At 40.1% G+C, this 26,569-nt stretch overlaps 1 protein-coding gene across 3 annotated transcripts in view; it reads left to right on the forward strand.

The window, feature by feature from the left end:
* TESK2 (testis associated actin remodelling kinase 2) overlaps window positions 1–26,569 on the forward strand; it is a 77,283-nt gene that overhangs the window by 41,586 nt on the left and 9,128 nt on the right. For all 3 annotated transcript variants that reach the window (XM_074545892.1, XM_005482210.4, XM_014263759.3), the window contains 5 exons: window positions 10,645–10,791; window positions 19,044–19,126; window positions 20,973–21,048; window positions 22,667–22,750; window positions 23,888–23,974. In XM_074545892.1, coding sequence (XP_074401993.1) covers window positions 10,645–10,791; window positions 19,044–19,126; window positions 20,973–21,048; window positions 22,667–22,750; window positions 23,888–23,974 — 477 coding nt within the window. The remainder of the gene's footprint in view (window positions 1–10,644; window positions 10,792–19,043; window positions 19,127–20,972; window positions 21,049–22,666; window positions 22,751–23,887; window positions 23,975–26,569) is intronic.

Genomic DNA, 26,569 nt, shown 5'->3' on the forward strand with positions numbered 1-26,569 from the left:
TCACCACCCCCATGGCAAAGAATTTCTTCCTGAGATCTAAATCTAAATCTACTCTGAGTTTAAAAACATTCCTGCTTGGCCTTTTAAAAAGTCTCTCTCCATCTTTCCTGTAGGTTCCCTTCAGGTACTGGAAGGCTGCAATTAGGTCACCCTGAAGCCTTTTTTCCTCCAACCTTAAAAATCCAAGTTCTCTCAGCCTTTCCTCACAGGGGAGGTGTTCCATCCTTCTGACCATCTTGATGGCCCTTTATATTTCTGCTCTTGAGAAAAATCACTTATCTCACAGAAAAATTGTTGCAAGTTAGTAGGTGCTTTTAAATATCTTGTTAATTCTATCATCCTTTATTAAAATAATTAAAACTACGGTGAATAGAAATAAGGTAAACCTACAAGATGCAGAAAGCTGTTACTGTGTGCCTGCCTACTGGCACATCTGAATATTGACTTAATATTCTGGGGTTAAAAAACCTAACCAACTAAACTGGTACAGAAAGACAAACCTATTGCTTGTGCTTTTTACTTCATTGCACATGAACACCAGGACTCAGTTAGGAAAACTCAAAGTTTTATCACCTTTGTTGTTGCATGCAGCAGCTACCTGCTGAAAGAAATATAGGGACTTCTCTTACAGCTGAAAAATTAGGAAGTTTCTGTTTATATTCCAATATGAATGTGTTTATAAGATGAAAAAACATCTAGCAATAGATGATAGCAAAGTCTCTAGCAATATCATTTTGAAATTCTAAAAATCCTGATTCTTTCAAGTGAAAAGCTTTGGGACGTGCTTTGGGTTTCTTTTTTCAAAGTACAAGTTTTAGCTTTTGCTTAAATTATTGTATAAAAATTTAAAGAGATCTATAGAAAGAGATCTACAAATGTGAGTTTTAAGTACATGGATGTGTGTATGTATCTGACAAGTTATTTCTTTGGTACTATATATAGACCTTGGGCTTACTTGTTTCTGTGTCACTTGCAAAATGATTTCTACTACATCTTTGATCATTTTGAAATGCAGTTATAATTCTTTTTATAAGCTTGGTTTGGTGCCGACACTTCCCTTCATCTCTTGATTGTTCATAATAGAATTTTAAAAATACTTGTCAACACTTGAGCCATATTTGGTCTTCTTTTTGCACCCTTCACAGCATATGGACTGTCAGTTTCAGTTTTGCTGGAACAGTTCACTTAGGTTCTCAGTTCAGTTTATAAAAAGTGGCTGAATGTGCTCTCAGCAAATGTAGTTTGTGCCTTGACAGCCAGCTCTACCTCATCCTTTCTCAGTGCTATGCAAGGCATTGTACTGTTTCATCTTCTAAGCAATGTCCTTTTCCTCTGGTTTTATTCTCTTCAGAGCAGTACAGCATCTCTCTCTTCAACCTGAGGCATCCCCCTATGGAAGACACATCCCAGTTTGCAGAACTGCAGAGACCATTCCTGGTCCCTTGATCGTGTCAGGAAGCACAGGTGCCTCTGGAAGCAGCCATGCCCTGATTAACTGGAGAGTGCCACAAAACCAGCTGTACTGGCTTAGTGGAGAGATGTCTGCCCTAACTGTGTTTTTTGAGAGAGTATATGATAAAGCAATAAAAGTTAAAATTCAGTTTTCAGATACAGTTTGGTATAGGTTAACAACTCTGAGAAAGCTGAGTGAAGGTCAAAAGAATATGAGCACCCTCATCAAGAAGTCTCTTTTTTGCTGAAATGATTCTGTAGGCACTTGCACTGAGCTTGTTCAACCAGCTGAGGAGTTGCAGACTGGTACCTCTGTGTACCTTGTGTGTGACAGCTGAGTCAGGCTGATGATGCAAGATCAAATCTAAACATGGTACATGTAATAAGTAAATTAGACTGTTCAAAGCAAGTAGAGTTAAAAAAAATACTTGCAGAAAAGGGAGGGGGATGGTCGTGGTTTTTAGGAAGTGTCACACTGTTTAGGCCTTATGTTGTAATTTTAAGGCTTCATGTATTATTTTGTAACAAAAAAAAAATTCATTGTGTTAGACACATAGCTATTTCACAGAAGTTTAGACAAAGTACATAGTCTTTACTTTTATATGACTTCCTTGGAAACCTGATATTTTTGTGCATTTTTTAAAAAGAAAAAAGACTTTAGTCCCAAACACAGCTTGATGTGCTGCACATACCAAAAAAATCCATTTAAAATCACACAAGGGGGCCTGGTTTTCAGTGACAGGAGGCAGGAAATTTAGTGTTCTGACTGAAATTCCACCTCCAGTTTATACTCTTGCAGCTTCATGTTGTGGCATATGTGGTGAGCTTGACCCTTTGGTTCTTTCTCCAGCAAAAATGATGCAGGTCTCCACAGGAGTTTCAGCCAAGTCTCTCTGATTTGTAGCTGTGCAGTTTTGAGCGCTTAAAGATCAAAAGTGAGGGTTTTGGAAAATATGTAAAGGACCTTATTTAAGTTAGGTGATATTTCAGTTTTTTTCCCCCAACATCTGATGCTTGCTTACTTTTTTTTTTTTTTAATACTGAATGAAAGCTAACCATCTTGTCTGATTGAAGTGATCAAAGATATGGGTTTCCAGAAAAATACTTAACAAAGAATTTTTAAAAATCTGTTTGGATGGGTTGTACCTGGCCACGCAGAATGCATTTTGGAAGGAAATTCGTGTTGCTCTACCTGGTCATGACACTTTATTCTGAAGACAGAAAGGTGGAATTGATTCTCAAAAATGGCAGTAAAAAGCTCAGTTACAGGAAGCAAAAAGCTGACAAAAACATTGTGTTCTGGAGACACAAGCTGGCATTTCCAGGCCCTCTCTGAGAAGGGAAGCTGGCAGGCCAGGTAAAGGAAAAACCTGCTGTGGGCTGATGGTGAGCAGGTAGGTTCAACACACGGGGACAGCTCTCCAGACCAGGTCTGTGCTTTTACCAAAAGCAGAGAAGCAGTGAAAGCTGTGTGAGCCCTGCATTGTGCTGCAGGCAGTGGGAAGCTGCTTAGATGCATCTGCACTGTGTGGTTAGGCAAGAAGGGTGGGTTCTCACAAAAAGAAAGTTCACATGTAAGAAGAGCTATAATCAGAGACACTAAAGAAGTCCTCATGTAAAGGCAGAAGCCAAGACTTTAAAACTAAAAGTCTAACTTGAGGTGCACAGTCTATATTATGCATGCAGGTTGTGTTCTGAGGAAGACTTGCTAAATATCTTGCTGGTGCTAACCTCTTCCTCCTTTCTAGAATGTCTCAAGGATAGAAGAAAGATAAGAGGCAGATAAATGTTCCATTGTGTCATTCCTTGTCTCCCTTCTGCCCATGTGTGAGGCACACACATGTGGGTGGGTGCTCTGTGTGTGGGTTGTGTGGGTGTTTTTGGGGAGGGGTTTTTAATATCTCTGTTTTCACACTTGCTGTAAGCTGACTGGACCACTTGCCATTGCCTCAAGCAAGAAAGAAAAACATTTTTGTATTTCAACCTCTAAATTATTTTATTGGTGGCTAGGTAGAAAAAAATGAGGAGATGTAAACTTCTCTGCTGTCATGGTATGGGGGGGAGAGAGAGGAGAAGAACTGAACACTGTCTTGAGCACTAGATTTTCCTGTTACTTCTCTATATGAAGAGAGGCAGTCCAGTTAGGTACTGTGATGCTGGCCACTTAACTTTTTGCCTTGTAGTTTTTTTTCTCACATATTTTCAGTAAATTTAGTTTGTATGTAGTGCTTTCTCTTTCCCCCTTTTTCAGTCTGGATCCCAGGAAACATACTCTTGAATTGACAAGTGTTCTGTAGTTTCACTTCCTCATTTTGCTTTACTTATCAGCCATCCAAAACATTCAGAAACTCCTTTAATGTTTGCTTTTGCACATCAGTATTAATAGAGGATCTTGGTGCCTTCTATAATTGCCAATAAAGGGTTTGAGCAGCCTCAAATGTAAGTGGATGTGTTGAGTGGACGTGGGAGTGTTGAGGTTTGGAAGAGTACTCTGAAACAACTCAAATAGAGTATTCTTTGTGCAGAATTTAAAGTTTGTACTATGAGAGGTGTTCATGTACTGTAAGTTTTGCTCTCAGTAGATCCTTGTAGCTGTTTCACAGACTCCAAAAAGTGAAGCAAAGAGGTTATTTTTCTGCCATCTTGCAGCCATATAATCTGTGGGCTGCTGCTGCTGTTATTTATGTGGGGAAGGTGAGAAAGACCTTATTTAAATGAGAAGCTCATTGCTCATTGCTAGGAATTGCAGCTTCTCAGCAGAACTGAGTCCAGTATGTTTGAAATGCTGTCAGTGTGGATAGAGCCTTCTGCTCTTAACAGAAGTGTTACTGTAGAGATGCTGTTTCTCTTGCCTGTGTCAGCAACAAGGTACTCTCTCTTCTATGCCTGTGTGCTAATTTATGCCATATTCCAGATTCTTATCTGCACTGAGACTGGGCTCCACTTAGAATCCAAATGGCTGTGACTTCAGATTATAAATGCAGGGTTTTTTGTTAGGCCTTCTTTGCTTTCTGGTTTTTTTTCTACTAATATAATTACAGGAAAAATGGTTATCAAGGTCAATTTGTATAGATATACTGGGAGTGTTTTCCGGTTCCACCAAAATAAGCTTATTTCCTGCAGAATTTCAGACCTGAGTGTGAGTGAGCATCCAGAAAACTGCCCTCATCCATGTGGGTTGCAGCAGTGCATTGTTGCCATGTGCCTCAGCTGAAGACTTACCAACAAGAATCTGTTTGTAGCAGCAAGTAGCCAAGTGAACATTACATTTGGATTGAATGGAATGACAGAAAAGGGCTCAGTTCAGCATACTGACCGTAAAAGCTGTTGGAATTAGAGAATTAAAGGAAGACAAATCTTGCTGAATTCTTTTCCATGCCAACGCTTGAATGTTTGGAATGCAGCAAATGGTTTTCATTACAGCTCCTTCCTGAGTTAGTGCATGTTAATTCTTGTTTGCCCTTGTAAAAGAAGCCATGCCTGTACATGCCTTTTCAGAAGGAGGAGCCAATGAATTAATCAATGCCACAACTGAGAGAGAAGAAGAAACAGAGGTAGATTTCTTGGCTTTTGGTTCTGAGTTCTGAAGAGTGACCAGGCTATGGCAGTTGACAAAGCTGACCCTTTCCTCTGTGAATAGCTGGCACTTAAATTAATTTTAATCCTGTTATTGTTAACACCTTTAAAGAAAATACACAATTTTTTATTAAAGAACATGATTGTTTGTATTGGTAGAAAAGCAGACGAGAAATTGATTTGAGGTTACAGATTCTTTTCCTTCGGTTTTCAGGAACTGAGGAGCAGGAAAGTAAAGGAGCCTTCAGATTCAGACTTGGTTTTGCTTCTGTTCTTTCAATCAAGCAGTTTTTCCAAGCCACTTGTGCCCTTGTGATCCCTCATTAAAAAATTTGATCTTTGTTCTGAAATGTGTTTGGTTCACCTGTGTTCTCTTTCAGTATTTGTGTGTTTCTCCATGGCAACATTAGTTGACCTGCTGAGCAAAAGTATACTCACACAGCCCAAATTCAATATGCAACTTGTTCTGTTTCAATGATTAATTATTTTGTTTAAAACAATCAATGGAAATGGAAGGTTACTTGGGTCAGAGGTACTTGAGTCAGGTGGTTTTGTAGATTTTTAAATTGTGGCATTTTTAACAAATGGAGGTTTAGGAACCAATTTCAAATTTAAAAAATGTCAATTTAATCTCATTGTCAATCTCACTGTATCAACTTGTAGTATGATTTTATCTTTTTTTTTTCAGTTCTGCACAGCTGAAGGTAATGAAAACAGTTTGGGGAAAGGATGAAACTTCCAGTCCTTCCACTGTAGCTAGTTATGCCAGTTGTGACAGAACAAGGGTACATTGGCCTCTGCAGAAGCCAGAAACCTTCAGAGCAGTCACTTAGAGACTGCACAGTGTGACAGGTGACTGTTTAACATAAGAGAACTGAAGATGTGGTTGTGTCTTCAGTGAGACAGGTGGTCTAAAACTGGTTTTAAAGTTCTGCAGAAAGCTTAGTGAAAAGCTCTCAGCTTCCTTTTATTAGGCATGAGAGTTACCTTCTTACTTCCAGCATTAGAAATGATACAAATGTGCAAGCTCTGTCTATTTTGAGTCTTTCATGCTTTTGTCAATAATGTCTGCAATATTTATTTTGCTTTACAGGTCTCCCTTCAGAGTATAACTACTTATTCTGGGTTTTGCTCTGATGTCTCTCTTCCTTCTCCATGCAGAAGGTGCTACTGCCACAATTCTAGTTTCTCTTTTCTCCTGCATCTCTACCTGTTTTTGCAGTATATTCATTTGTTGCTATCTCAGTGTTTGTCTTGTTGTGTGCTGGGTCCCTGGATCTCTTGTTCTTTATTTGCCTCATTTGGTTTGTCACCTGAAATGCACTCTCCACACCTAATTTTCTTAACCACTTAAAGCCTTGTTGTTTGCAACATTTGGCCAACAGTACAGGGCTGTCTTGTGGTTATTTGTTGCTTTTCAAATGACAGGCAGTGACATTTAAAGTCATCTAAATAGCAGGCCACATTTTTTCTTTTGGCTTTCCTGTGTCGTATCTGTTGGCTTATTTATATCAGACCTACACACTGAAACAGCATTGGTTTGCAAAATAGCATTGGAAACTCTTTGCAATTCCCATCAGCCTTCTTGCTCAGACTTGGCAATATTTGGAGTCTTTGTTTTTGACAAATAACTATTAGAATTGTGTGAATCTGGTGCCTTTTCTTTAAGAGCTATTAGTTCTCATATTAGTGTTTAAACTGCTATTTTGATTTTTGAAGCTAAAATCTGACAGCTGAAGTTGGGTATTATCTGACAGCTGAACTTCGTAATTAGTCTCTTGAAATGAAGCGTGTAATGCTGTGCATAAGTACTGTTATATGCTGAATTTCTTCATTTCATATGCTGGAGTCTGATAATGTGACTGCAATTGTGTTACAAGGCAGCAGTCCTATTATGCTGATTTTAGGTTAAAGTAGCATGACTGTAGCATGGGGATACACTGCTGCTTCTGCATTTCATAGCAGTAAACAATAACATCAGAAACCTCTTCAAGGTTCTTTGATCCAGAAATCATCTGTGCTTGGCTGAGCTTCTGAGTAACTTGTCCTTCAAAGGAGCTACTGCCCTCTTTCTTCATAACATTTGGGAGAGGTACCAGAAATGCAGTTTAGCTGAAGTTCTGTTTTCACAACAAAGGTATGAACTCTTACCTCGGTTTTTCTAAAGAAAGAATATTTTTGTGGACTAAAAGTCCAAGGTCTTTTAAGCCAGTGTTCAACTTTCTGTGTAAAGTTGTAGTAAATGCAAAAATAAACAACCTATAGCTGTTGCTTTCAGACTGGCAACCAGATAAGCTGGCTGTTGGTGTCCAGTTACCTGACAGAAAAGTAGCATGAGGAATAATGGGTAGCTGTTTCACTGCAACCTGATGATACAGGGTTTGAAAAGGTCTGAACACTGCTCCATTTAGCTGTGATGTCTCTAAGAAATGTAGTGCCCTTTGCTTTCATTGTCATAGCCCAGTCAGATCTCTGTTCCAATTGCTTGTACGCTTATGTGATGGCTGCTGTTGTTGTTGTAGTAGAATAATGTTTTGAGATAATGTGTGTGCTGTAGCCTTACTGTTCCAGTACTGTGTCAGGGACAGAATAAAATCCAGTGTTCTCTTTGGGAGAGGTGCATTTTCTATCCTTCAGGATATTCTTACCACACAGAGCTGATTTGTGCCAGTAAGAGATTGAGAACAAGTATTTTTCTCTTTCAGTTGCACTGGCAATTAGGAAGTAATGTACATAGTTTTGTGTCTGTCCTGAAAAGGCATTGTTGAAGTCCTCTGAAAAAAATAGGCCATCAGGCTGGCTGTTTGCATTATCAGCCTGAGTGACTGGAAGAATTGGATTACTTACATGACACTGAGGGAGCACTGTGCAGTGCTTGCCTTAGGAACAATTCAGATCTCTGCATGCAAATATTACCTGCTGGCCAGCTAAAACCTGAGATCAGCTAAAGATGTCTAGGAAAATCTTAGTTTGGTTGTTCACTTGATGGTTAGCCTCATGTGCTTCATGTGTGTAGAAATTAGAGCCAAAGGCAGAACTGGCATCTCTGATAAATGAGGGCTGTGCACTTGCTGGGTGGCAGGGAGGCCTGGTGGGTTTTTGTAAATCTGCTGGAAACAGGTTTGACTGTCACTTTTGTAGCTCATGGATGCTGTGTGCAGTGTGTGTCAGCTGTCCCCCAGCCCATGCTGAATCTAATCCTTGCAGTTAAGATGGGTGAGTGACCCTGTTTGACTGGAAGAGTGCTGCAGGAATGTATCTATTTGATGCATTTAACTAATATGGCAACAATGGATCAAATCAGTAGGCTGCTGTGTTGAAAAGGAAAGCAAGAGCATGCTCGATATTGTAGCCAGCTATTGTCCCATTTCATTGTGTGTGTCAATACTCCTAGGGGCTGCTTGTTTATTAGCATTTCTGGAGCAATTTGTGTCATGGAATGGCACAGTTCAGAGAACAGAAAATGAAAGCTAGGTCAGTGATTCCCTCCCCCCTTGCATTGTCTTTCCAATGAATTCAAGTATGGTGGTGCTTTATGGATGCTCTGTTACTGGCCTGTCAGAAAGGTAAATGGTTTGAGATATTTGCTAAGTGTCATTTTATAATTGAATTATTCAGCCAGGTGCTTTGGTGCTTTCTGTTCCAGGTTGGTCAGTATTGTTCTGATTTGAGCATGACTAGATGAGAAGTGCTGTTTGCACTGTTTCAAGGAGATTGGGAATATATAACTTGTAGAAATCTTAGTTGCTGTTTTTAACTTAAGCATGATAACAACTTATGTTTAAAAAAATCTAATTTTATTGAGCATGGTTTTTATTTTTGGGTTTTTTTCTTGTGTGCTCTATAAGGTCATCCAGTTCCCTTAGGGGTTCAGATAAAAGAAATGAGAAAGATCAAAGCTGGAAAAGCTCAAAGCAGCATTGTTTCCAACATTGAACCAGGTTGGCTACAGCTCTAGTTGGTCTTGAAAATCTCCAAGGATGGAGATTGCATGGCCTCAGAGTGACCTGCTGCAGAGCTGCTCTGCTCTCCTGGCACAGGAGCTCCAGCACAAGGAGCAGGTTGTTCTGCAGAGAGGGGGTCATGCCCTGGGCTCCGGTGCAATGCGGGGCTGTGCCCGGGCTGGATGAGCCCCGTTCCCGAGGGATCGCCCAGGAGCCCCCGGCTGCTTCGTGGCGCCCCCTCCCGATGGGCTCCGTGCCAGGTGAAATCGCTCGGTGCCTCCTCTGCCCCGACAATTCTGCCTCCTCATGTAGTTACCTGTGTATCTGCCGAAAGGGTTTTTAAAATCCGCTGGTGAGATCAGCAGTGGCTGAACCTGAGCTGTAAGGAGGAAGCTTTTGCAGGCTGTGCAGGAGGTGACCTGTGACCACCAGAGTTACTAGGAGAGTCCAACTTGTGTGTATTCTTTCCTTGCTGTAGCACAGACTTGGGAGATCAGCTACATCCATCCATGCAGGGTGTATAGCTCATGTTTGCCTGGTGTCCCAGGCTCCAAGACACGAGAAAGAGCAATAAAATGCAAGCGGGTTCCGAGTTTCTGAAACAACAAGAGCTGCAATTTAGGGGTTTTTGGTTTGTTTTTTTTTAAACATGAGAATGATGCTACATGTTTTGTCCATGCGAATGACACAGGAAAGTCGTTTGAGAGAGAGCTGGAGACCTCTGTGGCACAAAGAAGTGAAGTTGGTGCAGTCTGGCACAGGGACACAGGCGTGGGCCAGGCTTGGGAGCAAATTGTCCTGTCTGCTTCACTTGGATTGCCTTGACAGAAGTCACTGCGTTGCTGCCAGGTTTTCCTTCTGGAGTGAGCTATTCTCTTTGCCTGGTCCCTGGTGGGGGCCTGGGGCTGGGAGTGTAACAAAAAGCAGTTTAAACACTGTGTAGCTGCTGATGTGCTATAAAGGGTCTATACATGAAGCATAAGCTGTGCTGCTGTAGTGATTATTCCAGCACTGGAGTTGCCTCATCTTAACCTGGGCTACATTACTTTGTATCATTTAAGTGCTGCTTTGTTTCACTGTCTCTTGTAGCATTTCTCTTTCCCTTATTGTGCTTTCCTTTTTGAGAGGGCCACCATTTGATGGAGTTGATGTAGTACTGAACACACTGGGAATCATATTGCTAATTACAACTTGTAGATACAGCAGTGAAAAAATAGAACTTAGAGCAGCACATTATAATATTTTCTTTGATGCTGTCTCAGTTTAAGGGAACTTGATCAGGCTCCATGACCTACACTTGGATGCTTACCTCTGCCTTTGTTGTTTAATTCTATATGAAAGTCAGCTCTGCATTGTTTTTTGCCCTAATTTTCCTCAAGCTGAAATGAGAGAGTGATAGGATATTGCAGGGGTTTCTGAAGGGTCTGTTTAAATACCACAGAGTTAATACAGTGGTGGCTGTTGCCTCTAACATAAGGGTGTTGGTACAGGTGATGAAGGGAGACATTTTCAGCTTCTCTTGATCTGCAAACTTGGTGCCTGCCAAGCCCATGTGAAAAAAAGTTTTTAATGTGTAAGTGAGCTGAAGTTATGTGTTGTAGTGATGAATTTTACATTCCTGACAAAATATTAAGTTAAATAATTAATTACAAATGTCACTTTGTCTTTTCAGTACATCAATTGTGGTAACCTGGAACAGCTACTAGATGGCAACCAGCATCTGCCCTGGACAGTGAGGGTGAAACTGGCCTATGACATTGCTATGGGAATCAGTTATCTTCACTACAAAGGCATTTTCCACCGAGACCTTACATCCAAGGTACTGTTTACAAAATGAAGGGAACTTCCTAATAAAAGTACTGTTACTGATTGTTGGGTTTTCTCCCTTCCTCCATTCCTTGCAGAGAACTGCTATTACATAAGGTGTGATCTAAGACATTTTGAGAAAGAAATTGAAATGCTGTCTGTAGAATGAAAACTCTCCACAAAACGTGTTCATAGTTTGTATGGAAACTAGAGAAATTGTTATCATGAAGGGAGATCATCCCTTAAATGAGTTCAGATTAAGATTTCTCATAAAGCTGCTGCAGAGTTTTTCTAGTTCTGAATTCTGGTTCAGTAAAGTATTTAAATCCCTGGATAATTAAGCTCAACAATGTAACATTTGGAACAGGTTAATCATATAAAGAACCCAAATTGAAGGGATTATTACAAACGCACTTCAAAATCTCTTTGTTGTTTTTGTTTCCCTGTGTATTTCACAAATCTTCTGTAGGAAGAGTGACCTTTCATTACTAATTCTGCCTTAAGTGCTGTGTACAATCCTGGTTTATGTTTCTTTCATTTTTAAAGTCAGTAAGATCAATAGAGTTTGCCTAAAATTTTCAAGTTCTAATTTTTTTTCCAGAATAATAATCAGTGGCAGAGTTTTCAGTGGTCATAGATTTTTTTTTTCCCTAGTTGCTCTGGTAACATGTTGCATGAATTTAGTTGGCTGAAGTGGCTGGATAATTCAAGAAATATTGCCATAGGAGCACTGAGCTGTGTGAGCAGATTGTCCCAGTATTCACACTGGCTCTTACCACCCATTGCAGCCTGTGCTGAGGGCTTTGCTGTCCTGCCTGTCCTGTTGTCTGGTGCTAATGAGCTGGTTTAAACTCACTGGGGGCCTGCAACATGAAAGTCTTTCAAAACTCTTCTTGAGAAGGCTTCATCATGTCACTTCAATCAGAAGCATCCAGAAGAATGTTAATTTAGTCGAAAATGAATTATTTTTTAGGATTAGAAACAGTTTTTAGAAATAAAACCACAACAGAGTGTGTTTACCAATGAGGCTACTACAGCTTTAGGGGTTTTTTAAAGCTTCCTTAGTGCAGTGTCAAACAGATGTAGAGTCTGCATTTAGTCAAGGTGAAAAGAAACAGTTCAGCTGGTAGATGAAAGTAGTATTTCAGTGAAGTCATAAAATACTTTCTTGGCTGTTCTTTCAAGTGAAAGGCACTGAATTCTGTAAGAAGAATATCAAATTTATGAAAATTGCCCTGACTTGGTCATGTCACTTTGATATGATACACTCAGAAAGCTCCATTTCAGTCACCTTGGTGTGTGCAGGTAAGAGATCCATTAAAATATCTGAAAAGACAGCTTGGTATTCCCCTTTCTCTTTCAGTTCAGGATGTATTTTAGTGCATTTAAGAGTAGAGTTACTGCAAGGAACCGAAGTAACTCAGGAGAACTGAGTGCCTGCAGCATTTATTGTAACACATTCTGTGATGGTCAGTCATATGAAAATCCAGTTCCTGGGCTCCCTGTGAATGCCTTTGTTCCCAGCTTTACATAACTGTATGTCATTCTCTGGTGCTGCCCTGCCAGTGCTTCAATGTTATCTATTGTTGAATGCCAATTGTTTGGAAAGCTGCACCCGCTGGGAGGGGTGCGGGATGGCCCGGGAAGAGCAAACTCATCAGAGGCCACGGGAAGTAGTTATGGTTATTCAAAAACAAATTCACAACAAATCAAACCCAAAGAATTCACCAGCAGTTATGCTATATTTGGGTGTTCTTAGCACTAAAGTTATAGTGTCTGTGTGGGTCACATCAGAAGCTGTTAGCTTTAAGAATAATACAGAATTTAATGACAGCTATAGTCTGTGTTTTTTAAATTTCTTGGGGATTTTTGGGTTGGTTTTGTGTTGTTTTGGTTTTTTTAAGTTGAATTAATTTTTTTATGTCATGTATGCACTTTCCTTGTTCTGTTTGGAAAGGAAGTAGATGAAGCACCTGGCCTTAAACAGCTCATGAATTTTATTAGCTTATTAAGGTATTGAGATAAACTGTAAATCTGTTGGGCAAACTACTCTGCTTTTGGGCAAATGTTTGCACTGCTGGCTGGTAAGTTTTTAAAAAGTAACTTTGTTCCAAAGAAAAACAATGAAAATAACCATAGGGGAAACCTGTCACCAAAATGTTCAGTTCTTAGACTACAGCTTTTGGCTACTGCATGAAAATATGCCTTGGCTTTTACCAGGTTTGTACTGCTGATGGATGAGTTCTCTTCATTCTTACTAGTAAATAGTCAGTGTGTGAGCAAGCTGAAGGAAGATGTGATGGACTCTTGCCTTGGGAGAGAACTTGGATTGAACAAGGGCAAATTCAATACTATTCTGTATTGTCCTTCTTTCTTCAGTAAACTTCACTAATTGATGGGATGGCTTTATTATTCAAATGAAGCCAAAGACAAGGCTTTAGACATCTGCAAAAGTCAGAACAGGCTGAGTTGGCAAGGTGGGAGAATGGAGTATTTTTCTATGAAACTTGCTGGCCTTGACTGAAGTGTGAACAGATTGAAACTGAGATTTTCTGTGCAGGAATGTCTCCATGCTTTACATGTTACACTTGGGACAACAGCCCACTGCGAACTGTCCCTCAATATGAATTTTACTAGTTTCAATTAATTTAGACCCATACTTCTGCCTTTCTGTTTCTGGTAAACTTCCAGTTCCTGCAGCTTCCTGGAGTGGATGGTATCATACATAAATTTTACTGTGTCAGTTATGGCAGCAGAGCTGTCTTGCTCTTAGCATTATATGTGTCAATGTATTTGATGCCTAACAATTTTAAGAAAGAAAAGTTCCTGTCCCTTGCCAATGTGAGATTGGAAAATAAGTGGGTTGGGCCATTAGTATATAGCAGAGTGATCTCCCTTCCAAATTGCACCATGTGGAGAGGAACAGCACAGCATTGATACTGCAGGAGGCCAGAGGGAAGAACGGTGGAGAAGAGTAAATGTAGGTCATTATAGTCGATGTGACAGCCCAGGGGCATGTCAGCCCTCATCTCCCACTGGTGCCCTTCCCCATGGCCTTGTGTCAGAAAGAGAGGCAGCTCTGCTCAGAAGGGCTGTGCTGCCCCGACAGCTGCTGCTTCCCCACGTCGTGAGCAGCTCAGTGCCTGGGCTCTGGGCTTGGGCTGCTGCAGCTGGTCAGGCTGAGCTGCCCTGGCTGATAGCACAGCCTGGCTTGGATCTGTCAGGTACAAGTGGCCATGCTGGCCATTTGCAGCCTGCACAGAGCAGGGGTGTGGGCAGAGTGACTTGGACTTTTTATAGGGCAGGAAATGTGGTGTCCACACTTTTGACTTGTCATGAAAAGATTTACATGGAAATGAAGCTACAGATGGGTTCTGACAGCCAGCCTTGTTGGCTTATTCCCTGCTCTTGGTCCCTGCCAGTCCCTGGCTTGGGCTTGTGCTCTGTCTTGTCACCTTAGTGGTGCTCTCAAATTCCTCACACAGCATATACTGTTCTACTCTGTTCCAGTCTGCTCTTTGCAGAGGTGGCAACAGAACCATCTTATACAGCGATCCCATCACATTTCATGTTGAGAACACATGGTATGATACCATAGACTGATATTTTGACAGTTTACATCCCCTCCCTAAAAATCCACTACCAAAACTCTTGATTAAAAACAAACGGGCAAACCTCCAAACAAATGCCTTTTAGTTTTGCAGAATTATATATAATTGAAAACCAGGTTTTATAATCAATAGTAGGTTGTGAGCAGTTTTGGGGAACATTGTGAGTTCCATTGATGATAAAATCTATGGAGAAATTGTAATCTCCAGGCACACACACACACACATATATATATAAACACACATGTGTATGTGTGTGTATTCCTGCCAACATCTGCTTTCACTTCACAGTGTGTAATGGCTCAGCCTTCTCTCACTGAGAGAGGAGCAGTCTCAGTTACTGTGGGACAGAGTCATGTGTGTAAGCAATTACTGTGGATTATCTGATGTAACATAAATTTACTGCCTTTGGGCTTGAAAGTGACATGCCCTGCCTTCCTGCCCTGTGTGCTGTTTGCTTCTTTAAAACAAAATAAACCCCACGGCCATGAACAGCACCTTTGTCTGATGAGTCTCAAAGTTGGTGCTGCAGTTGCAAGGTTCCCTTTGTGCTTGAATAAGCTTTTGTCTGGATATTTTGCACTGAAAATTTTAGCTGTTACAGATGGCTATTTCTAATGATAGTCTCAATACTAAACTTCTACTGATACTTTGGGAAGCAAATGGAACCTCTCCCTTAAGCATAATAGTTTCAAAAGTGTATCTAGTACTGTAAACTTCCTGTTACACATTTAATTCTCAGTAGGGTTTCTCCTGGGGGAAACAAGAGACACTTTTTGAACAGCTGATACATCTCAATTGGCCTTTAAGTATTTTAATTTGGTAACAGTCAGCAGAAGGTTGCAAATGACACTGCAGTGGCATTTCTGTGTTTTCTGGAGTGCACTAAAATCTCTGGGGAGTTTAGTTTGTATGTAATATCATAAAATAAAACTACGATGTTTCTTCATCTAAGCAACTTATTTTTAACTCTGAAACTCTTGAGTCTATTTTCATTTTTGTTTATATAAAAGGGGGAGTAGAATATTGCATTGGTCTTAGTAGGATTATGCTGTGCAAAGCAGATGTTAAGCTCCTGTAACACACAAAGGGGGCTTTATGTTCTTTCACATCTGTCTGCATAAACAGCTCTGTTAACTCTTTCAGACTCATGTACAGAGCTCCTTGCTTCTATTAAGAGATTGCCTCAGGAAGGACTGATGAGGTCCCTGTTTTGGGAGGAAAAAAAACCTTCAAAAACTCAGCTGAAGTCAAATATTGCCCTCTTTGATAGTGTTAGCTGCCAAAGGAAAGACATCCCTGTCTGTAGAGGTCCAGAAAGAAAGCCTGAAAAGGTCACCAAGTTTTATTGCCTTGCAGCTTATACAAATAGTGCAAGAGTAAGTCAAAAGTCCTTTCTCAAAGCTTGTGTTGTGAAGCTGCTTGGCATTTCATTTCATAGGCAGTTGTTGAGAGGCTCTTTGCACTAGTGAGGGGTTTGAACTCTTGCATCTCTGAGCTAAAATCCATTAATGGAACTTCTTCATACCACACTGATATACTATTTTTTTACAGAAACTGAGAAGTATCACTTTGTTAGAAGAAACAGTGCAGTTTGTACTATTGTACTTTTCCTACTAAGATACCATGTCTAGATTAAATTCAAAAGCTATTTTTAACCTTCTAGTCTCTACCAAAGCTTTGTCCCTGTTTGATCTTGATTTATCTTGTTGGTAGAATGTGAATTCTTTCTGTCTTTCACTGAGTGCACAAGAACCACAGTGGGCCGTGTTATGTCACCTATTTATGACTTGCATCTATAGTCTGGAAACTCCATTATCTGTGCTGGGGTTTGCCATTACTAGGGTGGGGAGTGTGGTGGTGCTGAGGGCTCACCTTGACTGCTTGGAGGATCTCAGCACAGAATGCAGCTTTACCATCTGCACAGTCTTGCCCTGAATGAGCAGTACAGGCTGGAGAAGAGACATCTGACCATGCTGGTGTATGTAGAAAGGGTTTACTGCTGATTTTGCTAGGAATGGGCTTTCATTCTTTCTGGGTTCCAGGAAGCCAGTGCTTAGCTATGTAAAAATTTGCCCCAGATGAATTAAATCAGTTTAGTTTCACTACAGTGAGCATTTGTAGTGACACTGGAATTTTATTGTATGGTACATGTCACCTGCTTGTGGCTGATTTAAGTGTGAATAAAAAAGTCACTCTTGTATTGGACTACATATCCTAATGAACTTAAATGCACACTCAGCACTTCATGTACAAACAAAAGACAAGCATGCACTAATGAGAGAGAACACAGCAGCACAGCTCATATCAGTACCCTACAGCAGGAATGTTCTCCAAGGCTTTCCCCTGGTGCCTTGTCCTATGGAGTGGCCTCTCCTGTGGGACCTGTGGCCCCCACAGCAGTGGGGTGTCTGTGCTGCACTGCAAGGGAGCCTGGCTCTGCTGCAGGCAAATCCTCACTGGGGAGGGGGCTCAGAGCTGTCAGGCAGCATTGATTTAATGTATGATTTATCTAGGAATAACCTACTTGTATAATAGTTCAGTGCTGCACCTGAAAGCTGAGACTGCCTGGGGCTTGGTGGGGGATGGGATTGTTCAGCTTCAGTTGATGTATCGCTGTCTAACGGGATGAGATTAGATCCTGGTAAGAACCTGAAGGAATATTTGCTGTCAGGATGATGTTTCATTTAAGCTTCCTTTTGGTAACAAGGCAGACTTGTAAATTATTGTGGATCTTAAGATCAGTAGACAGATTTTTAGTTACGTTGAAAATAGTTCTTAGTCGGGATGGAAATGTTTCCTCAAAATTTTGGAGATCAGGGATTATTGAAGAATGACAATAATCCATAAAACCCAGAAGGTAAAATTAAGTACTGCTGTCTTGCTTCTCAAAATGAATAAAATGTAAATAATCAAAGGTATAATGCAAGAAGGAAACCTACATTTCAAAACCAGTGATTACGAATTATAGAGGTTTTTTAAAAAAATGTTGAATTAAGAATCATCTTTAGTCACTGAGAAATCTATGGCAGAAAAGTAACCTGAATTTTTTTCTGCATAGCATAGTATCAGCCTTCTTGAACACTGCAAAATCTTTGGTGTCCTCATGGTCTTGTTTCTGTGTGGTACACAATGAAATTCCACTTGTCTGAATCATTTGAGTAAGATTTTTCAGTAGTTTTATCCTTCTCAGTTTTAAGTCCACTTACTGTGACCAAATGTTTAAAGAGAGGCAAGCTGAATGAATGCACTCTTTGATAAAAGATAACAAAGCTCGCAACTGAGAAGCTTTGCTGCTCTTTGGGCAAGCACAGTTGATTTAACTTGGTGCATGTTTATGGATCCCCAAACTAACTGTAGTTATTATACTTGAGTCATGCTAAACAAATAAAGCTTTGCATCTCAGGAGCCTGGCCTGTGTTTCAAGAGGCTGGCATGCACTTTCTTTACACGATCACAGGAGTGGCTCGCTTAACCTTTTAATTGGCAGGAAGAAAACTCACTTCATGGCCTCAGCCACAATCGTCTCTGAATAATGTAAACAGTGATGACCTGAACTTGATCTTTTAGACAAGGGACTCACTTTTCTTGGTGCTTGCGTTATACAGACAAGCTAATGCTCTGGGGTCAGCGAGGGGCTTTTGTGTGTCCAGGCACAATAAAGGCAGAAAGTGTTTCCTGCTGTTTAGCTAATTAATGCAGGGTACCACCCGGCAGGAGTCGGCATGGGTTTGCTGCTCACTGCTATTGTACTGCCCGCAGGAGCATACAGAACTACACGTGGGAAAGGAATGAATTCTCTGTCTTGTTCCATCCATTGCAGGACAGGACAAAATGCAGGGAATCAGCTATGGATTCATTTGGTGCAATGGGAAAAGATGTGGTACTAGAATGGTCAGAGCATATTTCTCAGAGTTGTAAATAAAAAACAAAAAAAATCAATAATAGCCTGTGTGGGATGTGATGCTGTTAGAGCACAATTATCTCTGTGTGTCCTGAAGTTGCCCTCCATCCTGACACTGGAGGGCACATCTGAAAGGAAAAGAATGACAGCATTTCCCTATTACATTTCTCTTAAGTCATGTCTTATGATGTACTGTAAAGAATTTTGAGACTCTAAAAGCACATATAACTTGGTCACGTATTTTCTGATGGAAGTGTTTTGCAAAGCAGAAAGTTCCTTTTCAGTAGTCAATGCAACAAAACAGAAAGGCATTTAGAGCCTGCTCTGATCTTGTATTCTGGTCAGGTACAGGCAAATTGTAAAGAGAAAATGTAAGGTGTCATAGTGAACAGCATGTATTGCATATTTGAGCATAAGGGAGCTAAATCATCTTAATTCTTGTTAAAACCTAGCAGGGTATGTGCTGCCTGTGGCTGCCTGCCTGCCTTCTCAGCAAGTTTTTAAGTGGATTATTAGCTAAGTGGAAGGCTGTTTGCAGCATCTTAAGTTTGATAGACATGTGATTGTGCAGGGGGAGGGTGGGGGAAAAGGGTTGTTGCTCTCAGACAAAAGCTTCTCATAGATGAATATCTTCCAAACTATATTTGTAGTCTTGTTTCATCTATTTTTAATCTGGAATGTTACAGAGATTTCATGCCCAGATAATAACTCTTCTGTTTGGTTTTTGTTTTGTTTTGTTTTTTTTTCCCCCAGAACTGTTTAATCAAACATGATGAGAATGGATACTCAGCAATAGTTGGAGACTTTGGTTTAGCAGAGAAAATTCCTGATCACAGGTATGTGAGCTAATCTAAATGAAGTGAAAATTGTAGTACAAATGCAGGCCAGAAGCTCTTGTGAGCCAGGTCCCTGAGACTGTTATTGTACTTGGGTACAGAATTTTCAAAAAACATCCTCAGTCTTCAGTCTGGAACTGCAGGCTGGATAGCCAAAATGTTCCAGCCTTAATTACTGTCCATTTTTGATATTTAGTGGTGACATTGATTCTTCAAAACTATTCCAAGCACTGAAGGATTTGCTCAAGCTTTTTGGTAGATCTCTTAAGGTGGTACTTGAGAATTTTGGGTTTAAAAAAACCCAAAACACAAAGCAAACACAAAAATACTGTCCAGCACTCTGGACTGGAATGATTTTGTAATAAATGTCATTTGTTGATTTCAAGCAACTTTCATTTCTTTGCACTTTCATAAACAATATTCATTGTCATTCCAGCATCATTCTTATTTAACCTCTAGGTTAATTTTTAAGATCCAGGATTATAGCAGAGTAAAATAAAATTAATTATAAAATTTCTGTCTAGCAGTAGCTCACAATTTTCTTTTCCCTAGGACGAAATTATAATCTTAACTCATTTGAGGAATGCACAGGGGACTGTCACAAGCTATTGTCACAACTGAAAATAGTCCTTTTGTCATCCCTCCATTAGAAAGATCAGGGACAAGGATTTCATTGTTCTCTCTGTATATTGACTTGTGTATTGCAGAGTATTCTGACTGTGAAATGTGCTGTCAGATTTTCTCCAGTGTGTGCTTCTGCATAAAATAAATAAAAGCCTTCCAGCACTTTTGACTGCAAAGAAAACAATAAAAGTTGATCTCAGCTCTGCACAGTTTTTAAAGTGCACATATCCTAAAAGCATACATTGAGAGGTCTGAAGGCTTGCATTAATACTGGTGAAATAGTGGATCTAAAAGCTTCACAAAGTGAACATCTTAATTACAAACCACTGTTAAGTACAGCCAACGTCTGTCTTGTAACTGCTGTGGAGCACCCTGTGAGGGTGCTGAAAGCTTCAGCTGTGTTCAGATGAGCCCATCACAAAATCAGCAAGACACTACAGGTGCCTTGAGGTGTGCTTAATACCCAGCTTTGAGATGCTGTGAAAATTAAGATTACAGTTAAGGTAGCTTGAGACTAAAGCCAACAACATAATAGAATTGCTACATTAGCACTATTAGCCACTATTTTGTTTTTATCTACTTTTACCTCCATTTTCAAAAGCAGCTTTGTTCTTTCCAGTTTGCTGGTAGCAAGCCATGCTACTTTGAGAGGTGTCTTCAGAGGCCTTTTCTTTTTTAAATAGGTATCCCTCAAGATCAGCTGGGTGACAGGCTGGAGCCTTTCTTAAGGCCCCAGTATTCAGCTTTATGGAAACTGCAAGTTTTTCAAATTGGGTCTACTCTGAGTACTTTTCATTTTTCCATACTAAAGGATTCATCTGTCCATCTTGATTTTTATGTTTTTAAATACAATTTTAAAATCTTTATTATATTAATAATAAATAAGTTTGACTTCATTCAGAGCTGCACATACATCTAGGGATGGGTACCTGAATGTCTTGCTGGATGAATGGAGCACTTGGCATTTAGCCCAAAACTGATGTCCACAAATCTTTTTATGTGTAGATGAAGGAGCCAACTCTGCCAAGAATTAGGAAATAAAAACTATTGAACAGCTATGACCTTAACATAAAACATTATTTTAAAGTAGCTGGACACTTTAAACTGGAAATAAAATAGGAGTAATTGATTGGGAAAGTTAGTAGCAATGTTTGAGCATTTAATTAATGATTCTTCCTTCTCTCCCACCACCCCCATCCCTATCTATCCCACATTTATACAGTGAGAAGTTACCAGTTGTGGGTTCACCTTTCTGGATGGCACCAGAAGTTCTCAGAGATGAGCCCTACAATGAAAAGGTAGGTACATGATATAAATGCAGTTAGCTGTCAAATGTTTTTCTTCTGTAGCAGTATGCAAGATTTAGAATTTCCATCATATTAAAACTTGTTATTTTCACTTGTGGTGGTTTTTTACTGACTAACAGAAACAGACTAAGGGAGAGTGAGAATTAAATAGCTAATATTTGTAATTCATGGTGTTTAATCTTATATGGAAATAGAATTGGCTTTATGATTGTTCTCTGTTATGCTATACTGACATATAGTGATGTTTTGTTGACCTAACACGATTTAATTTAACCAAGTCTGAGAAACGTAGCAAAGTTGCTTCCCTGACTGTGCAGTAGTGAAACTTGGATAGAAGTACAAGGTCTATATATTAACATGCATAGTTCTGTGTGTGTGTATATCTATTTCTATATCTATGTATATGCATGTGTGTGTATAAATATAAAAATAAACCAGCGTGTCTGAAGGTGAGACACCTTGATAAGACAAAATGTTCTCCAAAGGTATTTTTAAGTTTTCCTGTTTGTGTCATTGGGAAATGTTTCTTTTGGAGGAGGATCAGGTCACACTGGGTTTGAGAAGTGGTGTTTTCAATCAGTCTCTTCTTTACACAGGATTGATTTTGTCTCCATTACTTCAGCTCTGCCAGTGCAGCCTTTATGTGATAAAGCCCACCTCCTGTACCTCTCTAGATCTAGTAGTTAATGCTCTGTTTAATTGATGGTACTTTAAACTTGCAGGAAAGCAGTAACTACCTCAGTAATGAATGTAATAATTACCATTTCAAAGCTTTTAAAAGAGTTTAATTGACCTAAATTAATAATAAAATACCCAAATCTATGATGCCACATTCCTCATTGACCCTGCCATGGGGAGGACTGAAGAGGAAGCAGATTCATACCTCATCAGCATGAAAGGTGACATATAAGGGATGAGGGATTCATGCTTCTGCCTTGTGGTTTTGTATTCCATGTTTTCCTAAATTTTATTACCTGAAAAATTCAGGTGGGTGGAAATCTGAGGAACTGTGCAGCTCCAGAGGTAGTCAGATAAGTGCTTACTAAACGTCATGGAAATTAAACCTGATATACAGTGCTGCTAGATAGCTCAAGCTTTGGGAAGACAGTTTTCTCCAGAGGTACTGACCTGAGAAGAGGAAAACGTAATTTTTCTTAAAAATAGCATTAATGTTCTGGCTAGGCTGTGAATTGTGTATTCTAAACCTGTTTTTCTAACCACAGTGATATATGGGCATGTCATGTTTTGGCTATGTTTTTAATTATTCCCATGTGTAGGACATCAGATGGAACTTCACTATTCTTTGTGCAAGGAAGGATTTTTAATTTTTTTAACTTTTGCATTGCTGAATTAAGAATAGTTTGGTGGGGTTTTTTTTCTCTTGAAAGAATTTTAAGGTTATCATTGCTATTTGTACAACAAGAACGCTTTCTGTGAGCATGGGTTTCTTCACATGGAAAATGTTAGCTTTAATGCAGTTGCTCAGTGTTTGTGGTGGTGTTTAGTTGTTTCATGATAGCCATTTGGGGTAAGGAGAAACTCAGTGGCAGATAAGAATGCTGAGCATTCATAGCTGAACCATGTGTCTATTGAATTTTTTCTCTCTCAGGCAGATGTGTTCTCCTATGGCATCATTCTGTGTGAGATTATAGCAAGGATACAGGCAGACCCAGACTATCTCCCTCGCACAGAGGTAAGTGGCTGTGTTTGTAACATTGGTGGGAGGTGGTGAGCCTGCCATGATAACAGCTCAGCCTTTAGAACTTCTACCACTGCTGCCAAAGATAGGATGAATAGGTGTGACATTAAAAATAGCCTGTAAAAAGCTTTTGCTCTTTATGCTGTTATTGTGGGAAGCTCCATTGAAGACACTTTCTCAGAGGCTTTGTGCAGCTGCAATCCTCATGGGAATCCTTTCTGCCCTAACTGGCAGGACATTGAGAGCACTGCAATGCAAACTCTTCCTTTTGTGGAGTGATAGCTCATGTAGACTTCTTGCCAGGTTCACAACAGACAATTTGGCATTGTTTATGCACTAAGCAGCCCCCTCCTTGTGAAAGGGGCAGGAGCTCTGTTAATAGCAGCAAAAATAAGTTAACTCTTATTTTTGTGTGAACTCTTCTAAGCACAGTGGATCTCAGCTATAATTGAGTAATTAAAGATACTTTTTTCTTTATTCATCCCATCTACAGGGAAGCTTTTGACCCTTTGTGGGGTTATTCCAAATTGTCTATCCCCCTCCATTTCTAAAAATGGAAAATTGCTCAAGTCTCAGACTGCAATAAATGAAAGATTCTTTTTTAGTCTGCCCTTCAGATTTTATAGACATGCACTTAAGGAACTGGATAATTTGTATCACCAGTTTACCATCCACTGAAAAGTTAGTTGCTATGATAGAAATGTATCAGTTAAAATAACTTTTTAGTTATTTTAACTGATACATTTCCATCATAGCAAAGCCTCTGGTTTTGGAGTGGGCTGGTAATTTGCACTATGAAAATCACTACAGTGAAACATCATAGCATATGGTATTTCCAAATCCACACAGGCAACATTTCAAGTGCAATGGACTGCATTTGAGTCCAGGAAGAAGGATGGGCTTTGATGTCAGCCCATTCTCTCACAGCTATCCTGTATCAGTAATCCTCCCTGGGGATGTGTAGTTTGGAGTCTGCATGAAGTTTTCTCAAACTTCTCTGTTATGTGGTTGCTGAGAAAGGTGTTCATGGTTATTCCTGGTAACTTCACATGGGGACCTCCCAAAAGAAGATGCTTTGAGTTAGATAGAAGACCTCATTTATTTCTCTGTGCTTTCTTGTCGTTTGTACAGAACTTTGGATTAGATTATGATTCCTTCCAGCACATGGTGGGAGACTGTCCTCCTGACTTCCTCCAGCTGGCCTTCAACTGCTGTAATGTGAGTATCTTACTTGAAGGGGAGAGACCTAAACTGGAGTTCTCTAAATCCCTCTGGCTTTTGAAGATAAAGCTTAAAGAATTTACAGAAGAGACTTGAAGAGCCTACCTCTAGAAGCAGTGTACCTTCTGGCAGTCCAGGAAGGCCCTTTCAGTTTTTATAATCCTTCCCTTCCCCTTGCTCAAAGGTCTGTCTCATGTTTCTGCAGTTCTGTGTTCTGTCATGCCAAACAAACAGGTCTGGCACACTGAACAGCTTCTTGCAGGCTGCTCAGGCTGACCATAACCAGTTGGATGCCACTGACACTGGCTAACCCTCGGGCTGACAAACTCCAGCTGCTGTTGTGTGCAGGCCTACTGAGCTATGAAGGAAGGACTGAGTTGCTCTTACAAACAAAGGGGACAAACACATCAAGATCAGGCACTAAACTATTCTGAAGTGTCTATATGATGCCTTTTGGAAAAGGAGTTTGACATCCAAGTGCTTAGCCTGTGTCATAAAATCCAAACTGTGAATGAAATGATTTATTATCTGTAAGGCTATAGGCCATGTGCTGTATGGAGAAAATTTTCTGGCAATTATTCAATTAAAATTGTGATAGTAGATACCTTCCTGGCTCCTTATTGTGAGAACTCCAGGGCAGTGGATCTCTTGTACTGGTTATGCTGTAACAGAGTTACTAGTACCAATGTATAGTAAACCAGTTTATATAAAATAAGAGAACCTGAGCTTCCACCACATTCAGCTGATGTTGGGAATGTCCAGTTTGCTCAACTTCAGTATAGGCAACTTTAAAAATATTTACTGCACAAAACTTGGCCCTGGATTCTCAACCAAGCTGTGCTGGAACTGATGCCAGTATTGTGTCCAAGTGAGTGCTTTTAAGAAGTCTCATCTCTCTGTGCTTTTGGTGGTTATTTTTGACCTGATGTCTCTCTTTACTTTGTATTGGTACAATAGCCCATGCTCAAGGAGAGAGTTGTGTAAAGGTGAGAATGGGGGCAGTGACTGCTGCTCTTGGCACCACATAGCATAATTTAATTTTTAGAATGTTTGTGGAACTTACTATGGATGAGCTACTTAACTCCTCTAATTTCACCTTAGTACAGCAGAGCTTGCTTTACCTGGATAGGGGCACATCTCACTCATGTTTGAGGCCCTTTGATTACATGAGCACTAAAGGGTTTGGTTAGAGGCAGGATTTGACTTTGGAAAGCTCAGCCCCCACCTGCAGACTCCAGAAATGGTATTGCATCCAAACACATGGTGCAGGATTCAAAGCAATTTTTCAGCTCAGAAATTCAGAGTAAAGCTTCTCAATGAAGGAAGGGACAGTGACCTTACATTCTCATGTAGAATTTGGTGTGCTCAGAGAAAAAGGGTTTTCTCCTGCTCATTATTGTCAAATGCAGCTTCCTGTATAATAAATGTCCCTTTGCTGAATTGAAATGGAAATTACTGTCTTGTGATCTGGCCATTAATATGCAGATTTCAGTGTGGGGCATGCTGGAATTCACATGGCACTCACCTAGGAGAAGGAAAATGGAGTAACAGATAAGGCTTTCTTATGTCTTCCTCAGCATGCTGTGCCTGTCACTAAGAGGTGATCAGTGTGGTAATTTCCTCTGAGACAAGGACATTTATGTACCTTTTTATTATGTAATAGGTCAACAAGGTGTGAACTGTATAGCCCAGCTGAACTAATGTGCAAAGCCCTGGGATTTTCTACAGCTAGCAAATGTGTTCTAAGGCACCCTAAGAAAACCAGTAAAAACTGACATTTATGAGTGGATTAAAATTTAACTTACTGTTATAAAGTGTGGGGGTTTGTAAATAAGCACCTGTAAGAACCCAACAATTATAAGCTTACTTGTGGGAATATTTAATAAATGTAATCATAAATTATCATGCAAAAAAAGCTTACCAGGATGAGCTAAGCTGTTGGCAACTGCTGCTTTGAGAAGGAACCTTCTCTTCCATTTGAGCAAAATCTGGACTGCTCAGGGATGGAAGAGGCAAATACTGCTCTGAGTAACTTTTCCACTGCTGCTCTCATCTTGGATCTTACCTAGCACAAATTAAAATAGCCAGAGAGCTCTTTTTACTTCCTCTAACTTCCTGTAGCTTGCAACAGCTCTGTGAGATTCCCAAATTAGTAAATTTGTCAGAGTACAGTGTGTGCTTCAGTGTTGCCCCTGCCCTACTCTTTCAGTGAGACAGGGAATGCAGAAAAATATTTTCCAATGCCAGTAAATTCCAGCTGCTGCTTTAGAACAGTTTTCTTGCTGCTGTTGAGTTCTTCAAGTTGGTTTCTTTGTTTGATTTTTGTTACTGTCCATAGGAAGTTTTAGCACTTTTCCCCTTGTGCTAGAAGGTGTTCTGGCATTGCTGATCATACCAGTTGCTTCAGAAAGATCCATCTCCAACAACCTGCAGGGCAGTACCAGGGAGGTCTTTGGGGTTTGTTGTGTACAAAGCACTACTGTTCCCATTGTAGAGGTGGGATCTGTTTGGGCTTGTCCACTCTGAGAAAGCCTTGAGCAGGCTGGAAACAGCAATCAGGTCAAGCAGAATCGTTTTTGTTACTGGAATAAA

Source organism: Zonotrichia albicollis, chromosome 8 (genome assembly GCF_047830755.1).
Source record: "Zonotrichia albicollis isolate bZonAlb1 chromosome 8, bZonAlb1.hap1, whole genome shotgun sequence".
NCBI classification, from domain to species: Eukaryota; Metazoa; Chordata; class Aves; order Passeriformes; family Passerellidae; genus Zonotrichia; species Zonotrichia albicollis.